Source organism: Ranitomeya imitator, chromosome 5 (genome assembly GCF_032444005.1).
Source record: "Ranitomeya imitator isolate aRanImi1 chromosome 5, aRanImi1.pri, whole genome shotgun sequence".
Lineage (NCBI taxonomy): Eukaryota > Metazoa > Chordata > Amphibia > Anura > Dendrobatidae > Ranitomeya > Ranitomeya imitator.
The window spans coordinates 159,892,066-159,912,065 of NC_091286.1; the positions used below are offsets into that span (position 1 = coordinate 159,892,066).

Below are 20,000 nucleotides of genomic sequence, written 5' to 3' on the forward strand. Positions count from 1 at the left end.
TCCCACAAGCAGACTCTGTATTATAAGGCAGCACCCCCCAACAGGCAGACCCTGTAGTATAAGGCAGCACCCCCTCCCCACAGGCAGACTCTGTATTTTAAGGCGGCACTCCCCCCCCAAGGCAGACTCTGTAGTATAAGGCAGCACACCCCCACAGGCAGACTCTGTAGTATAAGGCAGCACCCCCTCAAAGGTAGAGTCTGCAGTATAAGGCAGCATTCCCTCACAGGCAGACTAAGTAGTATAAGGCAGCACCCCCCACAGGCAGACACTGCAGTATAAGGCAGCACACACACCCTGCCCCCCCAAAGGCAGACTCTGTAGTATAAGGAAACCCTCTTCAAGACAGACTATGTAGTATAAGGCAGCCCCCATAAAGAAAAACAAATACTCTTTTTCCTGGTTTCTGTGCTGCTCCCTGCTCCCGCTTACCTTCGGACCGCGGGCGCCGGGCACTGACGTCATCGCGCCTCCTTTCAGTGTCGGTGTCAGTGACATCAGACGCTGACAGGGGGATGATGGGAGAAGGAGCGTAGCGCTCTTTTCCTCATCAATGCAGTCAGCTGCATCGGCTAGATGCCGATACATCTGACCCTGCGATGACAGGTGGGGGGCCCACTGCTGGCATTGGCCCCCCCATCTGCTCAGGGGCCCCATAGCGGCCGGGCAGAAGAGCAGGGAGATCGTGTCTACCTGCTCTGTCGCAGAATGTAACTTTATCGGCGCTCTGTACACGCCAGTACAGTTACAGTAGCATAGCTCCGGGTGGGCCCCCTCTGAGCACCTGGGCCACCGCCACCTCTGCCCCCCTGATAGCTACACTACTGCCTTAACCACTTACCAACATATGATGGATGCTTGCGTCATATGCCAGCTTCCAGATATTTGACTGTGTTTTTTAGCCTTCATATGCCTCTAACAGCCATTGGTGTAGGATAACTACGCACATGGCTGTTAGTGGAATTGATAACCAATGCATGGTCAGTTCAGAAGGCATTGGCCCAGCCCCTGAAATGGACATCACTGATGACACTTAGTTTCAGATTTAGAAATTCTGCTACGGCAGTGATTGCAGCCCCGGGCCTCTGATGACGTTCTGTTTGAGTATTCCAGCATGCACTAAGGATTCTCAAGCAAATGGATGTGAACAAACACATCCTTTTGGCCATAGACGATAAGATTGAAGCTCTATGTCAGAATTAGATACTGTTGTGAAATTATTGTATTGCATTAACTTATTTGTTTGTGTTTATACAGATTGTGAAATTATTGTATTTCATTAATTATTTTGTTTGTGTTTACACAGATTGGATGCATTTTTGATAGCAGTGACTGGAATGAAATTACTGCGATCCTGTTTCTGTAATCCTTCACAGCAATATATCACATTAGGATTTACAGTTATACTTTTTCAGTTTGATTACAGTTCTATTTCAGAAAGTTTTTTATTGGATTTTTATTTTATCTCTATCCTGTTTTACAAGGCAAGTATATTGATGTATATGTATTCATCTATCTATCTACAGCACACATGTCAAACTCTGGCCCGTGGGCCAAATCTTGCCCGCAGAGTGATTATATTTGACCCATTCTCTTCTCCATCATTTTCCTTCTGAGTCTGATGTCTCAGCGCAGCAGGTGCGATGGCGTCTTTAAAACGCACCCACTGTTCATTGTAGGGGATCAGAAGATGCACTGCAGAGACTGAAGAGGTGGGGGAATAAGTATAGATGAGTATTTATTTTATGTGGGACCCATTATACTGTATGGAACACTATGTGGGGGCCTATTATTTTGTATGGAACACTATGGGGGGGCCCATTATTCTATATGGAGCACTATGTGGAGCCATTATACTGTATGGATCACTATACGGGGCCATTATACTGTCTGGGGCACTATGTGGGGGCCATTATACTGTATGGGGCACTATGTGGGGGACATTATAGGCCAGTATAATGTCTGAGGGCTGTATGAGAATTATAGTGGAGCACTATGTGTGGCCATTATACTGTATGGAGAACTATGTGGGGGACATTATAGGCCAGTATATTGTCTGGTGGCTGTGTGGGGATTACAGTTGGGGAATCATACTGTGTTGGGATCACCATACTTTCCCGGGAAGATTCAGGGTGGGAGGGTACAGTATGATCATCATGCCATGCCTGTGGTCGGTTGTTCTTCGAACAAACCATTTAAGTTTGATTTCATATGAAAAGGTTCATTGCTATATTTGATGATAAGGAAAAATGTCCTCTATTGTAGAGATTATTTTAATAATTTTTAATAAATATTGAGATTGGCCCGTGACTTTGTCCAAGCTTTTCATTTTGGCCATCTGTGTATTTGAGTTTGATATTACTGATCGACAGTATGTATATACAGTGTGTGTGTATATATACATTATATACAGTTGTGTGAAAGTGTTTTCTCTCTTCTTGATTTCCTATACTTTTGCATGTTTGTCACACTCAATTGTTTCAGATCACCAAACAAATTTAAATATTAGACAAAGATAACACAAGTCATAAAAAATGCAATTTTTTAATGAAGGTCTTTATTATTTAGGGAACAAGAAATCCAATCCTGCAGAGACCTGTGTGAAAAGTAATTTCTGCCCCTCCTTAAAACAAATTAGATGGTTTATCACAGCATTGTGAAGCTGAGTTCAAATTCCCTAGCCACACCCAGGCCTGATTACTGCCACACCTGATCTCAATCATGAAATCACTTAAATAGGACCTGCCTGACAAAATAAAGTGGACCAACGGATCCTCACAAGTTAGACATTATGCTGCGATCCAAAGAAATTCTGTAACAAATGAGAAAGAAAGTGACATCTATAAGTCTGTAAAGATTATAAAGGCATTTGTAATGCTTTGGGGCTCCATGCTAACCAAGGTGAGAGCCATTATCCACAAATGGCAAAAACATGGAACAGCGGTGAACCTTCCCAGCAGTGTCCGGCTGACCAACATTACCTCAAGAGCACAGCGACTTCTCATTCAAGGGTTTACAATAGACCCCAAAACAACATCCTAAAAACTGCAGGCTTCACTTGTCTCAGTTATGGTCGGTGTTCATGACTCCACAACTTTCACGAGAATAGAAATAGTATAATTGGGACCGAAACGTCTTCCACTACAGCTAACACAGCAGATGTAGACCAACCATTACTGTTCACATTTCCACAAATTTGTGTTAACATCGGCAGCAGTAGCAGCAGCCACAGAAGCGAAATTAAAGATATCACAGAGTGCAGTTACATGACATTAATGCATCACACTAAAAAATGCAATATCACCTAGTCTGTACAGTCTGCGATTTGTGTGCAAAAGTTCTTGGAGATCCATGACTTGTTCATCTTAATGAAAGTTAGGTGGTCAACACTTTCAGGGACAACCATATGCACTTATCCGTCAGGACACCACCAGCAGCACTGAAGACATGTTCTGAGAGAATGCTCGCTGCCGGGCACAATAAAACCTCCAAGGCATGTGAGGCGAGCTCATGCCACTCCTCCATTTTGGAAGACCAAAGTGTGAAAGGGTCCAAACTCTCCATGATGGTATTGATATTTAGTTCTAGATACTCCTGCACCATCGTCTCCATTCGTTCACCACGTGTAAGACTTGTGCTGGTGCACGAGCTGGTCTAAAAAAGTGTCAAAGGACTCACAGAAATTGCTTCTTCCACTTCCATCGCTGCTGCTGCTAATGTTTTGACATTGACAAATTGACGGTCCGGAGGTTGGAAGTCTACAGCTACGATGCGAACTGTGTGATTCACTGCTGTCTTGGGGAAAAGCTCTCTTAATGTTGTATAAAAGCGTGTTTCAATACTCCAGCATTGGTGGGTCTCTTTCTAGGGGGGAATCATCTGGCAAAATTTGGTTTTATAATGTGGGTCTAATAAGTGGCAACCCAGTAGTCAGCATTCTTCCTAATCATTACCATATGGGGATCATGTTGCAGATAGTGCAGCAAAAAGGCACTCATTTGTCGGGCTCTACCATGAGGTCTGAGTCCATGCTGTGATGGTGGCTGGGTAACAATAAGGCTCATTTCCTCCAAACCCTATCACCAACCCCGATCAACAGAGAGGGGAGGGTTATCCTCTCCATCCAACAGTTGCTTGCCCATCACCTCTTCTTCCTCCATTTGTTCCTCGGATCTTGCACCTTCGATAACAGTTTGTCTGTTATCATTACCAGCCCCCCTCGATTGCAGTACTCCACCCTCCCTTGGCACCCACCTGTGTGACAACATTCTTGAACTTCGAGACAATGTTATCCCTTCTGCAGCCTCCTCTACTTCCTCCTTTTCTGGGACCACCATGTAGTCCCGCAGGCTATTCAAAGTCTGCTCCAGAATTTAAATGACTGGAATAGTGATGCTGATGATGGCGGCATCAGCGCTAACCATCTTAGTAGCTATTTCAAAGCTGTGCAGAAGGTTGCAGAGGTCCTTAATTTGTGCCCACTCTGTAAACATTATATGTGCCACCTCCGTACTGCGTTGGCCCAGGCTATATGACATGACTTACTGCGTCATGACTCGTTGCTGCTGCTACAGTCGCTGCAACATGTGCAGAATGGAATTCCACCATGTCGGCATATTGCATATCAACCTGTTAATTGGCATGGACAAAGACCTCTGTATCACTGCAAGTTGATGAGCAGAGGGGTGCGAATGGTGGAAATGAGCATACAGCATACGAGCTTTCTGGAGTAGGTCACCCAGGCCAGGATAGTGGCTGAGGAAACGCTGCACTACCAGGTTGAGGATGTGAGCCATGAAAGGCACGTGTGTGAGCTTGACTCTCCATTGGGCCACCATTATCGCCCACGGCCTTCCCTGGATGCAGGTTAAGTGGAGACAGTTATTGATCAAATTCAGCCTGGAGAGTTGTCCACAACTCTTCAGTTGTATGAATGCGATCCCCAAGGCATATCAATTTTAAGACTGCCTGATTGCGGTGAGCCCTGGTTGTGCAGTATAGAGGTGGTGGGGGTTCACTATGAACTGTTGGAACATGTGTCTCGTGAAGGCAAAGGTTGAGGGTACAGGTGGAGGCCCTAGAGGAGATAGAGGAGGCAAAAGCAGTGGAGGAAGTGTTAAATGTAGATGTTTGGCCTGCAAGTCTTGAGGATTCCAAGACTTGTGGAGCAGCGCCTGTCCCCATAGCCACCAGAATCACCCAGTGCCCAGTTAGCGAGATGTAACGCCATTGGCCATGCTTACGCATCCAAGTGTCTGGTGTAATGTACCCTGGCAGACAGAGATTTTGTCAAGGAAAAGGTGATGTTGTCTGTTACATGCTAGTGCAGCGCAGGCACAGCTTTCTTAGGGAAATAATGGCGACTGGGTAATTGATAATGGGGGACTGCGACTGCGACAGCCATCAGCTTTCGGAAACCGTTGGTATCCACCAGGCAGAAAGGCAGCATTTCCATGGCCAACAAATTGGAGATGGTGGAGATCAACCTCTTAGCTTTGTCATGCATAGGAAGAAGCAATCTTTTCCATGACCACAACTGTGGAACCATGGACTGGCGGCAGTGCTGTGAGAGGGCTGAGTACGGTGAACAGGACAAACTGCTGGACCATGAGAGAGATGCAGGCAGAGATGTTACTGTGGATTGAGAAACTTGTGGTGTGATCATTCTCTGAGATCGGTAATAAACAGCAGCCATGTCCGCTTTCATTATAGCTGAAGGCGGCCTCTCACTCAGCATGACTCAATTGGGTAAAGAACCCGGGGCTCTATGGTCAAAGACCTGCGTCTCAATAGTTGGCACGGTAATAGAGGAGGAGGAAGAAACAGCAGATGCGATTGGTGTGGTGGCTGATGGTGGTTGATGTCCTCTGGTCTGCATTTTTTGGCATCGGGATTTCCAAACTAAAGCACGTTGATTGCACATGTGAAGGTTCATACATGTAGTAGTCAAATTATTGAATTTTTTACCTTGACTCAGTTTTTTTTTGCAAAGTTGGCAGATTAAGTGAGTTGGCTCATCCTTTGCAGTGTCAAAAAAGGCCCAGGCTAGGCAACCCATGCCACCCCTACGAGCTGCAGATACGCAGATGTTGCTGGTCAGAGGCACAGTTGTGGCTGAGGATGCATCACTTGTCGTGGCTGCATCACTACGTGTCTGCGATAGACGGCACAATGTAACCTCCTCGTCTTCCTCCTCAGATGATCTACTCAGCTGTGCGCCTCTATGTTCACACCAACTGGGATCTAACACCTCATCATTGTCCTTTTAGTTATCACATTCCTGGCCATTGGAGTCACTTTCCTCCTCTTCTTGCCCTGACAGCACAGTACAGTCCGCATGAGCCTCGGATATCTGAGTCTCATCAGGATCTTCCCCAGGGGTTAACATCTGATGACAAGGGTCAGGATGCTGTTGGGACCGTACTTCTTCCTTCCCCGAATCCAAGCTAAAAAAATTTTGGGCATTGGTGCAGATTTCCTCATCTTGACTCTGCAAAGCTTTTGAGTACACTTCTGATGAACATGGTATAGAATGTTTGAACAGCTCCTCAGAATCACCCGTCTGGTTCCGTGCAGTCAGTTGAACATTTGGATAGTTGGCATGTGGAGGGAAGCAATGGCAATTTATGTGTTACACCTGTGGACTGTATTGGGTGTAATGTTGAGGTGGAGGAAGAGGAGGAGAGGCCACTTGAAGCTGCAATTGCCTTCCACTCGCATACATGCTCTTTCTGGGCATCATCGACAAGGCATACCGCTGTGCGACTGCCAAAGAAAGGTAGTGTTGTAGCCTGTCCAGTAACATAAGTTGTCAGGTGTCTTTGCATAGGACGTGACTTTGCTTCACTAGTGCTTTCACTAAAATGACCACCTACCCCATGTACACCTTGAACACCAAGCCTAATTCTCCTTCCACCACGACCTCGCTTTTTCCCAGTCATGTTGCTCAGATAGTGTGGTAGGAGCACAATATTAACAACCAAAAATTAGATTTTAAACTCTACACCACCTCTGCAAACAGCTGAATATCAGCGACAGTAAATTCAAAGTTGAAATATGGTGTTCTGTATCATGATAGTCACAGAAATATTTTTTCTTTAGACCAAGGCCTCTATAACACACTAGATGCTAAAAACTATTTTTCAAGTCAGGTCTCTTACTGTATGACATTAAAAACAGAAGTATTTTTTGTGGCCTATATATCACGCCTCTATAACACACTAGATGCTACAAACTCTTTTTAAAGGTAGGTCCCTTACTGTATGGCGTTAATAACAAAATAATTTTTTTTTGGCCTATGGATCATGCCTCTAGAACACACTAGATGCTACAAACTCTTTTTAAACTCAGGTCCCTTACTGTATGACGTTACTAACAAAAGAATTTTTTTGTGGCCTAGGTATCAGGCCTCTATAACACACTAGATGCTACAAACTATTTTTAAACTCTGGTCCCTTACTGTAGGACGTTAATAACAGAAGTATTTTTTGTGGCTTATTTATCAGGCCTCTATAACACACTAGATGCTACAAACTCTTTTTAAAGGTTGGTCCCTTACTGTATGGCTCTAATAAGAGAATAATTTTTTGTGGCCTATGGATCAGGCCTCTAGAACACACTAGATGCTACAAACTCTTTTTAAAGGTAAGTCCCTTACTGTATGACGTTGACAACAGAATAATTTTTTTGGGGACCAGGCCTCTATAACACATAAGGTGCGACAAACTATTTTTCAAGTCAGGTCTCTTACTGTATGATGTTAATAACAGAAGAATTTGTTTGTGGCCTCTGGATCAGACCTCTACAGCTTAATTTCAACCCAAACAAATGACAAAGTGTGATACAATGGGTTGTCTAACTTTTTGCAACTGAAAAATTATAATTTTGTTTTAATGTGCCTTAGGTCTGCAGACAGCTTACTATCACTGCCACAAAATGACTACATGGGATACAGCAGTGTTGTGAATTCTGCTCTTGGGTTCCCTCCAGTGGTTGTAGGTGGGAATGCAGTTGTCTCTGAGTCACAGACCTGGCCAGGTGTATCGGATGATTACAATTCTGACTGGGATATTTAAGTGGGCAGGATCCTTTAGCCCTTGCCAGTAGTCAATGTTCCTTGTGAAGTGTTGGATCACTTTCTGGCTTCTCCTGCTCGCTGCCAATTTCAGCAAAGTTAAGTGTTTGGCTTTTGTTTCTGTGGCACACTGCCAGTGTGCTTGTTTCAGTTTTATTCCTGCTCTGATTGTAGGATTCACTGGAGTTGCAGATTTACGCTCCTACATCTTTTAGTAAGATGTAGGAAGTTTTTGTATATTCTGCTGTGGATGTTTTGAAGGGTTTTTATACTGACCGCACAGAACTCTGTTCTATCCTGTCCTATCTAGCTAGAGTGGCCTCCTGTGCTAATCCTGTTTTTCTGCCTGTGTATGTTTTTTCCTCTCCGACTCACCGCCAATATTTGTGGGGGGCTGTCTATCCATTGGGGATTTTCTCTGAGGCAAGATAGTATTCCTATTTCCATCTTTAGGGGTATTTAGTCCTCCGGCTGTGACGAGGTGTCTAGGTGTGTTAGGTACACTCCACGGCTACTTCTAGTTGCAGTGTTAAGTTCAGGATTGCGGTCAGTACAGTGGCCACTTTCTCCAGTGAAAGTTCTCATGCAGCTCCTAGGTCACCGGATCATAACAGTACTACTGGCCAACAATGAGTTAAATGCATCTCAGAAGAAGGGAAGGAAGCGCTTGAGCCATTTTTTTTCTCCAGTCTGTTTTGTTTTCTCCTCCCTCTTTATCTCTGAGGAGCCTGGTGCAAGCATGAATGTTCAGGAATTAGCTTCTCGTGTAGACCAGCTTGCTGCTAGGGTGCAAGGTATTTCTGATTCTATTGTTCAAACTCCTGCTTTAGAACCGAAGATTCCTACTCCTGATTTGTTTTCTGGTGACAGGTCTAAATTTTGAGTTTTAAAAACAACTGTAAACTGTTTTTTGACCTGAGACCTAGATCCTCTGGTGATTCCATTCAGCAGGTAAAAATTGTAATCTCCCTGCTGCGTGGCGACCCGCAGGATTGGGCGTTTTCCCTGGAATCTGGGAATCTGGCTTTGCTTAATATTGACTCCTTTTTTCAGGCTTTAGGACTATTATATGATGAACCTAATTCTGTGGATCAAGCTGAGAAAACCTTGTTGGCCCTGTCTCAGGGACAAGAGGCGGTAGAATTGTATTGTCAGAAATTCAGAAAATGGTTTGTGTTGACTAAATGGAATAATGATGCTTTGGCGGCAATTTTCAGAAGGGGGCTTTCTGAATCCGTTAACCCCTTTACCCCCAAGGGTGGTTTGCACGTTAATGACCAGGCCAATTTTTACAATTCTGACCACTGTCCCTTTATGAGGTTATAACTCCGAAACGCTTCAACGGATCCTGGTGATTCTGACATTGTTTTCTCGTGACATATTGTACTTCATGATAGTGGTAAAATTTCTTTGATAGTACCTGCGTTTATTTGTGAAAAAAACGGAAATTTGGCGAAAATTTTGAAAATTTTGCAATTTTCAAACTTTGAATTTTTATGCAATTAAATCACAGAGATATGTCACACAAAATACTTAATAAGTAACATTTCCCACATGTCTCCTTTACATCAGCATAATTTTGGAACCAATTTTTTTTTTTGTTAGGGAGTTATAAGGGTTAAAAGTTGACCAGCAATTTCTCATTTTTACAACACCATTTTTTTTTAGGGACCACGTCTCATTTGAAGTCATTTTGAGGGGTCTATATGATAGAAAATGCCCAAGTGTGACACCATTCTAAAAACTGCACCCCTCAAGGTGCTCAAAACCACATTCAAGAAGTTTATTAACCCTTCAGGTGTTTAATAGGAATTTTTGGAATGTTTAAATAAAAATGAACATTTAACTTTTTTACACAAAAAATTTACTTCAGCTCCAATTTGTTTTATTTTACCAAGGGTAACAGGAGAAATTGGACCCAAAAAGTTGTTGTCCAATTTGTCCTGAGTACGCTGATACCCCATATGTGGCAGTAAACCACTGTTTGGGCGCATGGGAGAGCTCGGAAGGGAAGGAGCGCTATTTGACTTTTCAATGCAAACTTGACAGGAATTGAGATGGGACGCCATGTTGCGTTTGGAGAGCCACTGATGTGCCTAAACATTGAAACCCCCCACAAGTGACACCATTTTGGAAAGTAGACCCCCTAAGGAACTTATCTGGATGTGTGGTGAGCACTTTGACCCACCAAGTGCTTCACAGAAGTTTATAATGCAGAACCGTAAAAATAAAAAATCATATTTTTTCACAAAAATTATATTTTTGCCCCCAATTTTTTATTTTTCCAAGGGTAAGAGAAGAAATTGGACCTCAAAAGTTGTTGTCCAATTTGTCCTGAGTACGCTGATACCCCATATGTGGCAGTAAACCACTGTTTGGGCGCATGGGAGAGCTCGGAAGGGAAGGAGCGCAGTTTGACTTTTCAATGCAAAATTGACAGAAATTGAGATGGGACGCCATGTTGCGTTTGGAGAGCCACTGATGTGCCTAAACATTGAAACCCCCCACAAGTGACACCATTTTGGAAAGTAGACCCCCTAAGGAACTTATCTAGAGGTGTGGTGAGCACTTTGACCCACCAAGTGCTTCACAGAAGTTTATAATGCAGAACCGTAAAAATAAAAAATCATATTTTTTCACAAAAATTATATTTTTGCCCCCAATTTTTTATTTTTCCAAGGGTAAGAGAAGAAATTGGACCTCAAAAGTTGTTGTCCAATTTGTCCCGAGTACGCTGATACCCCATATGTGGCAGTAAACCACTGTTTGGGCGCATGGGAGAGCTCGGAAGGGAAGGAGCGCCGTTTGACTTTTCAATGCAAAATTGACAGGAATTGAGATGGGACGCCATGTTGCGTTTGGAGAGCCACTGATGTGCCTAAACATTGAAACCCCCCACAAGTGACACCATTTTGGAAAGTAGACCCCCTAAGGAACTTATCTGGATGTGTGGTGAGCACTTTGACCCACCAAGGGCTTCACAGAAGTTTATAATGCAGAGCCATAAAAATAAAACAAAATTTTTTTCCCACAAAAATTATTTTTTAGCCCCCAGTTTTGTATTTTCTCTAGGGTAAGAGGAGAAATTGGACCACAAAAGTTGTTGTCCAATTTGTCCTGAGTACGCTGATACCCCATATGTGGGGGGGAACCACCGTTTGGGCGCATGGGAGGGTTCGGAAGGGAAGGAGCGCCATTTGGAATGCAGACTTAGATGGAATGGTCTGCAGGCGTCACATTGCGTTTGCAGAGCCCCTAATGTACCTAAACAGTAGAAACCCCCCACAAGTGACACCATTTTGGAAAGTAGACCCCCTAAGGAACTCATCTTGATGTGTTGTGAGAGCTTTGAACCCCCAAGTATTTCACTACAGTTTATAACGCAGAGCCATGCAAATAAAAAATATTTTTTTTTCCACAAAAATTATATTTTAGTCCCCAGTTTTGTATTTTTCCAAGGTTAGCAGGAGAAATTGGACCCTAAATGTTGTTGTCCAATTTGTCCTGAGTACGCTGATACCCGATATGTGGGGGGGAACCACCGTTTGGGCGCATGGGAGGGCTCGGAAGGGAAGGAGCATCATTTGGAATGCAGACTTAGATGGATTGGTCTGCAGGCGTCACATTGCGTTTGCAGAGCCCCTAATGTACCTAAACAGTAGAAACCCCCCACAAGTGACCCCATATTGGAAACTAGACCCCTCAATGAACTTATCTAGATGTGTTGTGAGAACTTTGAACCCCCAAGTGTTTCACTACAGTTTATAACGCAGAGCCGTGAAAATAAAAAATCTTTTTGTTTTCCCACAAAAATTATTTTTTAGCCCCCAGTTTTGTATTTTCCCAAGGGTAACAGGAGAAATTGGTCCACAAAAGTTGTTGTCCAATTTGTCCTGAGTACGCTGATACCCGATATGTGGGGGGGAACCACCGTTTGGGCGCATGGGAGGGCTCGGAAGGTAAGGAGCATCATTTGGAATGCAGACTTAGATGGATTGGTCTGCAGGCGTCACATTGCGTTTGCAGAGCCCCTAATGTACCTAAACAGTAGAAACCCCCCACAAGTGACCCCATATTGGAAACTAGACCCCTCAATGAACTTATCTAGATGTGTTGTGAGAACTTTGAACCCCCAAGTGTTTCACTACAGTTTATAACGCAGAGCCGTGAAAATAAAAAATCTTTTTGTTTTCCCACAAAAATTATTTTTTAGCCCCCAGTTTTGTATTTTCCCAAGGGTAACAGGAGAAATTGGTCCACAAAAGTTGTTGTCCAATTTGTCCTGAGTACGCTGATACCCCATATGTTGGGGTAAACCCCTGTTTGGGCACACAGGAGAGCTCGGAAGGGAAGGAGCACTGTTTTACTTTTTCAACGCAGAATTGGCTGGAATTGAGATCGGACGCCATGTCGTGTTTGGAGAGCCCCTGATGTGCCGAAACAGTGGAAACCCCCCAATTATAACTGAAACCCTAATCTAAACACACCCCTAACCCTAATTCCAACGGTAACCCTAACCACACCTCTAACCCTGACACACCCCTAACCCTAATCCCAACCCTATTCCCAACTGTAAATGTAATCTAAACCCTAACCCTAACTTTAGCCCCAACCCTAACTGTAGCCCCAACCCTAACCCTAATCCTAGCCCTAGCCCTAGCCCTAACCCTAACCCTAGCCCTAACCCTAGCCCTAACCCTAGCCCTAACCCTAGCCCTAACCCTAGCCCTAGCCCTAACCCTAGCCCTAACCCTAGCCCTAACCCTAGCCCTAACCCTAGCCCTAACCCTAGCCCTAACCCTAACCCTAGCCCTAACCCTAGCCCTAACCCTAGCCCTAACCCTAGCCCTAGCCCTAACCCTAGCCCTAACCCTAGCCCTAATGGGAAAATGGAAATAAATACATTTTTTTTTATTTTTCCCTAACTAAGGGGGTGATGAAGGGGGGTTTGATTTACTTTTATAGCGAGTTTTTTAGCGGATTTTTATGATTGGCAGCCGTCACACACTGAAAGACCCTTTTTATTGCAAAAAATATTTTTTGCAATACCACATTTTGAGAGCTATAATTTTTCCATATTTTGGTCCACAGAGTCATGTGAGGTCTTGTTTTTTGCGGGACGAGTTGACGTTTTTATTGAAAACATTTTTGGGCACGTGACATTTTTTTATCGCTTTTTATTCCGATTTTTGTGAGGAAGAATGACCAAAAGCCAGCTATTCATGAATTTCTATTGGGGGAGGCGTTTATACCGTTCCGCGTTTGGTAAAATTGATAAATCAGTTTTATTCTTCGGGTCAGTACGATTACAGCGATACCTCATTTATATCATTTTTTTATGGTTTGGTGCTTTTATACGATAAAAACTATTTTACAGAAAAAATAATTATTTTTGCATCGCTTTATTCTCAGGACTATAACTTTTTTATTTTTTTGCTGATGATGCTGTATGGCGGCTCTTTTTTTGCGGGACAATATGACGCTTTCAGCGGTACCATGGTTATTTATATCTGTCCTTTTGATCGCGTGTTATTCCACTTTTTGTTCGGCGGTATGATAATAAAGCGTTGTTTTTTGCCTCGTTTTTTTTTTTTTTTTCTTACGGTGTTTACTGAAGGGGTTAACTAGTGGGCCAGTTTTATAGGTCGGGCCGTTACGGACGCGGCGATACTAAATATGTGTACTTTTATTGGTTTTTTTTTTTTATTTAGATGAAGAAATGTATTTATGGGAATAATATTTTTTTTTTTTTTTCATTATTTTGGAATATTTTTTTTTATTTTTTTTACACATTTGGAAATTTTTTTTTTTACTTTTTTACTTTGTCCCAGGGGGGGACATCACAGATCAGTGATCTGACAGTTTGCACAGCACTCTGTCAGATCACTGATCTGATAGGAGTGCAGGCTGCTTCACAGTGCCTGCTCTGAGCAGGCTCTGTGAAGCCACCTCCCTCCCTGCAGGACCCGGATCCGCGGCCATCTTGGATCCGGGGCTCGAGCAGGGAGGGAGGTGAGGAGACCCTCGCAGCAACGCGATCACATCGCGTTGCTGCGGGGGGCTCAGGGAAGCCCGCAGGGAGCCCCCTCCCTGCGCGGTGCTTCCCTGCACCGCCGGCACATCGCGATCATCTTTGATCGCGGTGTGCCAGGGGTTAATGTGCCGGGGGCGGTCCGTGACCGCTCCTGGCACATAGTGCCGGATGTCAGCTGCGATAAGCAGCTGACACCCGGCCGCGATCGGCCGCGCTCCCCCCGTGAGCGCGGCCGATCGGCTATGACGTACTATCCCGTCCAGGGTCAGATAAGCCCAGGGCACCTCGACGGGATAGTACGTCTAAGGTCACAGAGGGGTTAAAGATGTTATGGTGGGGTTTCCCACGCCTTCCGGTCTGAGTGATTCTATGTCTCTGGCCATTCAGATTGACTGACTCCTGCGGGAGCGCAGAACTGTGCGCGCTGTGGCGTTATCCTCAGAGCAAATTTCTAAGCCTATGCAATGTGATAGAATTCTGTCTAGAACGGAACGACAAGGTTTCAGACGTCAAAATAGGTTGTGTTATTATTGTGGCGATGCTTCTCATGTCATTTCTGTCTGCCCTAAGCGGACAAAGAGGATCGCCAAGTTCAATTACCATCAGTACTGTACAACCTAAATTTCTGTTATCTGTGTCCTTGATCTGCTCATTGTCATCATTTTCTGTCATGGCGTTTGTGGATTCAGACGCCGCCTTGAATTTAATGGATTTTGAGTTTGCCAAGCGTTGTGGTTTTCCCTTGCAGCCTTTGCAGAACCCTATTCCTTTAAGGGGCATTGATGCTACACCCTTGGCTAAAAATAAGCCCCAGTTTTGGACACAGGTGACCATGCGCATGGCGCCAGCCCATCAGGAAGATTGTCGATTTCTGGTGTTGCATAACTTGCATGATGCTATCGTGCTGGATTTTCCATGGTTGCAGGTACATAATCCTGTGTTGGACTGGAAGTCCATGTCTGTGACTAGTTGGGGTTGTCAGGGGGTTCATAATGATGTTCCTTTGATGTCAATCTCCTCTTCTTCACCTTCTGAAATTCCAGAGTTTTTGTCTGATTTTCAGGATGTATTCGATGAGCCCAAGTCCAGTTTCCTTCAACCGCACAGGGACTGCGATTGTGCTATTGACTTGATTCCAGGCTGTAAGTGTAAGCGTCGACTTTTTAATCTATCTGTGCCTGAACATACCGCCATGCGGAGCTATATTAAGAAGTCTTTGGAGAAAGGGCATATTCAGCCATCTTCTTCACCGTTGGGAGCGGGGTTCTTTTTTGTTGCTAGAAAAGATGGTTCCTTGAGACCCTGTATAGATTATCGCCTCTTGAATAAAATCACGGTCAAGTTTCAATACCCTTTACCTTTGCTTTCCGATTTGTTTGCTAGGATTAAGGGAGCTAGTTGGTTTACGAAGATTGACCTTCGGGGGGCATATAATCTTGTTCGTATTAAGCAGGGTGATGAATGGAAAACTGCGTTTAATACGCCCGAAGGCCATTTTGAATACCTTGTGATGCCATTCGGACTCTCTAATGCTCCATCTGTTTTTCAGTCCTTCATGCATGATATCTTCCGGACTAATCTTGATAAATTCTTGATTGTATATTTGGACGATATTTTGATTTTTTCCGATGATTGGGAGTCTCATGTGCAACAGGTCAGGATGGTATTTCAGATCCTTCGTGACAATGCCCTGTTTGTGAAAGGGTCTAAGTGTCTCTTTGGGGTGCAGAAAGTCTCTTTTTTGGGCTTCATTTTTTCTCCTTCGTCTATAGAGATGGATCCGGTTAAGGTTCAGGCCATTCATGATTGGATTCAGATCACATCCGTGAAGAGCCTTCAGAAATGTTGGGGTTTTGCAAATTTTTATCGCCGTTTCATTGCTAATTTTTCCAGCGTGGTTAAACCCTTGACCGATTTGACGAAGAAAGGCGCTGATGTGGCGAATTGGTCCTCTGCGGCTATCTCTTGCTTTCAGGAGCTTAAACGTCGATTTACTTCTGCTCCAGTGTTGCGCCAACTGGATGTTTCTCTTCTGTTTCAGGTTGAGGTTGACGCTTCTGAGATTGGGGCAGGGGCAGTTTTGTTTCAGAGGGATCCTGTTGGTTCCTTAATGAAACCGTGTGCCTTCTTTTCCCGTAAGTTTTGGCCTGCTGAACGCAATTATGATGTCGGCAATTGGGAGTTGTTGGCTATGAAGTGGGCGTTTGAGGAGTGGCGACATTGGCTTGAGGGTGCTAAGCACCGTATTGTGGTCTTGACCGATCATAAGAATTTGATTTACCTCGAGTCTGCTAAACGGCTGAATCCTAGACAGGCTCGATGGTCCTTGTTTTTTTCCCGTTTTGATTTCGTGGTCTCGTACCTTCCGGGTTCTAAGAATATTAAGGCTGATGCCCTTTCTAGGAGTTTTTTGCCTAATTCTCCTGAGGTCTTAGAGCCGGTCGGTATTCTGAAAGAGGGGGTGGTCCTTTCTGCCATTTCCCCTGATTTACAACGGGTTCTTCAGGAATTTCAGGCTGACAAACCTGACAGCTGTCCTGTGGGGAAATTGTTTGTTCCTGACAGATGGACTAGTAGAGTGATTTCTAAGGTTCACTGTTCCGTGTTGGCCGGTCATCCTGGCATTTTTGGTACCAGAGATTTGGTTGGTAGGTCCTTTTGGTGGCCTTCATTGTCGCGTGATGTGCGTTCTTTTGTGCAGTCCTGTGAAACTTGTGCGCGGGCCAAGTCTTGTTGTTCCCGTGCTAGTGGGTTGCTTTTGCCATTGCCAGTCCCTGAGAGGCCCTGGACGCATATTTCGATGGATTTTATTTCTGATCTTCCAGTCTCCCAGAAGATGTCTGTTATCTGGGTTGTTTGTGACCGGTTCTCTAAGATGGTTCATTTGGTGCCCTTACCTAAATTGCCTTCCTCTTCAGATTTGGTTCCATTGTTCTTTCAGCATGTGGTTCGTTTGCATGGTATTCCGGAGAATATTGTGTCCGACAGAGGTTCCCAGTTTGTTTCTAGGTTTTGGCAGGCCTTTTATGCTAGGCTGGGCATTGATTTGTCTTTTTCTCCTGCGTTTCATCCTCAGACAAATGGCCAGACCGAGCGAACTAATCAGACCTTGGAGACTTATTTGAGATGCTTTGTATCTGCTGATCAGGATGATTGGGTGGCCTTCTTGCCATTGGCCGAGTTTGCCCTTAATAATCGGGCTAGTTTGGCTACTTTGGTTTTGCCTTTCTTTTGTAATTTTGGTTTTCATCCTCGTTTTTCTTCTGGGCAGGTTGAGCCTTCTGACTGTCCTGTTGTGGATTCTGTGGTGGACAGGTTGCAGCAGATTTGGGCTCATGTGGTGGACAAGTTGGTGTTGTCTCAAGAGGAGGCTCAACGTTTTGCTAATCGTCGTCGGTGTGTTGGTTCCCGTCTTCGGGTTGGGGATCTAGTCTGGTTGTCTTCCCGTCATGTTCCTATGAAGGTTTCTTCTCCTAAGTTTAAGCCTCGGTTTATTGGTCCTTATAGGATTTCTGAGATTATTAATCCGGTGTCTTTTCGACTGGCGCTTCCGGCCTCTTTTGCTATCCATAATGTCTTCCATAGATCTTTGTTGCGGAAATATGTGGAGCCCGTTGTTCCCTCTGTTGATCCTCCGGCCCCTGTGTTGGTTGATGGGAAGTTGGAATATGTTGTTGAGAAGATTTTGGATTCCCGTTTTTCAAGGCGGAAGCTCCAGTACCTGGTCAAATGGAAGGGTTATGGCCAGGAGGATAATTCTTGGGTTTTTGCCTCTGATGTCCATGCTGCTGATTTGGTCCGTGCCTTTCATCTGGCTCGTCCTGATCGTCCTGGGGGCCCTGGTGAGGGTTCGGTGACCCCTCAAGGGGGGGGTACTGTTGTGAATTCTGCTCTTGGGTTCCCTCCAGTGGTTGTAGGTGGGAATGCAGTTGTCTCTGAGTCACAGACCTGGCCAGGTGTATCGGATGATTACAATTCTGACTGGGATATTTAAGTGGGCAGGATCCTTTAGCCCTTGCCAGTAGTCAATGTTCCTTGTGAAGTGTTGGATCACTTTCTGGCTTCTCCTGCTCGCTGCCAATTTCAGCAAAGATAAGTGTTTGGCTTTTGTTTCTGTGGCACACTGCCAGTGTGCTTGTTTCAGTTTTATTCCTGCTCTGATTGTAGGATTCACTGGAGTTGCAGATTTACGCTCCTACATCTTTTAGTAAGATGTAGGAAGTTTTTGTATATTCTGCTGTGGATGTTTTGAAGGGTTTTTATACTGACCGCACAGAACTCTGTTCTATCCTGTCCTATCTAGCTAGAGTGGCCTCCTGTGCTAATCCTGTTTTTCTGCCTGTGTATGTTTTTTCCTCTCCGACTCACCGCCAATATTTGTGGGGGGCTGTCTATCCTTTGGGGATTTTCTCTGAGGCAAGATAGTATTCCTATTTCCATCTTTAGGGGTATTTAGTCCTCCGGCTGTGACGAGGTGTCTAGGTGTGTTAGGTACACTCCACGGCTACTTCTAGTTGCAGTGTTAAGTTCAGGATTGCGGTCAGTACAGTGGCCACTTTCTCCAGTGAAAGTTCTCATGCAGCTCCTAGGTCACCGGATCATAACAGTACTACTGGCCAACAATGAGTTAAATGCATCTCAGAAGAAGGGAAGGAAGCGCTTGAGCCATTTTTTTTCTCCAGTCTGTTTTGTCTTCTCCTCCCTCTTTATCTCGGAGGAGCCTGGTGCAAGCATGAATGTTCAGGAATTAGCTTCTCGTGTAGACCAGCTTGCTGCTAGGGTGCAAGGTATTTCTGATTCTATTGTTCAAACTCCTGCTTTAGAACCGAAGATTCCTACTCCTGATTTGTTTTCTGGTGACAGGTCTAAATTTTGAGTTTTAATAACAACTGTAAACTGTTTTTTGACCTGAGACCTAGATCCTCTGGTGATTCCATTCAGCAGGTAAAAATCGTAATCTCCCTGCTGCGTGGCAACCCGCAGGATTGGGCGTTTCCCCTGGAATCTGGGAATCTGGCTTTGCTTAATATTGACTCCTTTTTTCAGGCTTTAGGACTATTATATGATGAACCTAATTCTGTGGATCAAGCTGAGAAAACCTTGTTGGCCCTGTCTCAGGGTCAAGAGGTGGTAGAATTGTATTGTCAGAAATTCAGAAAATGGTACACTCCACGGCTACTTCTAGTTGCGATGTTAAGTTCAGGATTGTGGTCAGTACAGTGGCCACTTTCTCCAGTGAAAGTTCTCATGCAGCTCCTAGGTCACCGGATCATAACACAGCAGGCTGTTTCAAACTTAGCAACAGAAAAAATTCTAACTTTTTTATGTGCCTCAGGTCTGCAGACAGTTTTATTTCACCACAGCACTAAATTACAAGGTGGGATACAGCAGGCTGTTTAACATTTTTTCACTTGCTACATGTGAATTAGAATGCTATACTCGTGCATGGATCACAATAGAAGCAGTGCACAACACGTGCCCTGCTGGATTTGTTTGTGCACCTCAGTATGGCCAGAAAAGAAAAAAGGTCTGGAAGGTAAATTTTTTAACCACACTGTCTGACTGGTATGCAACCACCTATCTAACTAGCTACAATGTGAGGTACAGCAGGCTTTTCCACATTTAGCTCCTGGAATAATATTATTTAGAATGTTATACTCGTGTATGCAGCACTATAGAAGCAGTGTACAACACACTTGTAGGACATGTGCCCTGCCGCCTTTGTCTGAGAACCTCAGTAATGCCACACAAAAAAAAAATTCTGCTACACTATCTGAATGATATACAACCACCTAACTAAATAGCTGAAATCTTGCTCGTAACAGTGGCAGCGTCAGGAGCAGCCTCTCTGCGCTGTTACAGTGTCAAAATGGTGCTAAAACAACATGTCCG

The 20,000-nt window shown here is 44.4% G+C and overlaps 1 protein-coding gene across 1 annotated transcript in view; it reads left to right on the forward strand.

The window, feature by feature from the left end:
- The window catches only part of LOC138681613 (pecanex-like protein 2), a 1,209,413-nt gene that overhangs the window by 870,289 nt on the left and 319,124 nt on the right, over window positions 1-20,000 (forward strand). The window contains exon 20 of the mRNA XM_069769269.1: window positions 1,307-1,484. Coding sequence (XP_069625370.1) covers window positions 1,307-1,484 — 178 coding nt within the window. The remainder of the gene's footprint in view (window positions 1-1,306; window positions 1,485-20,000) is intronic.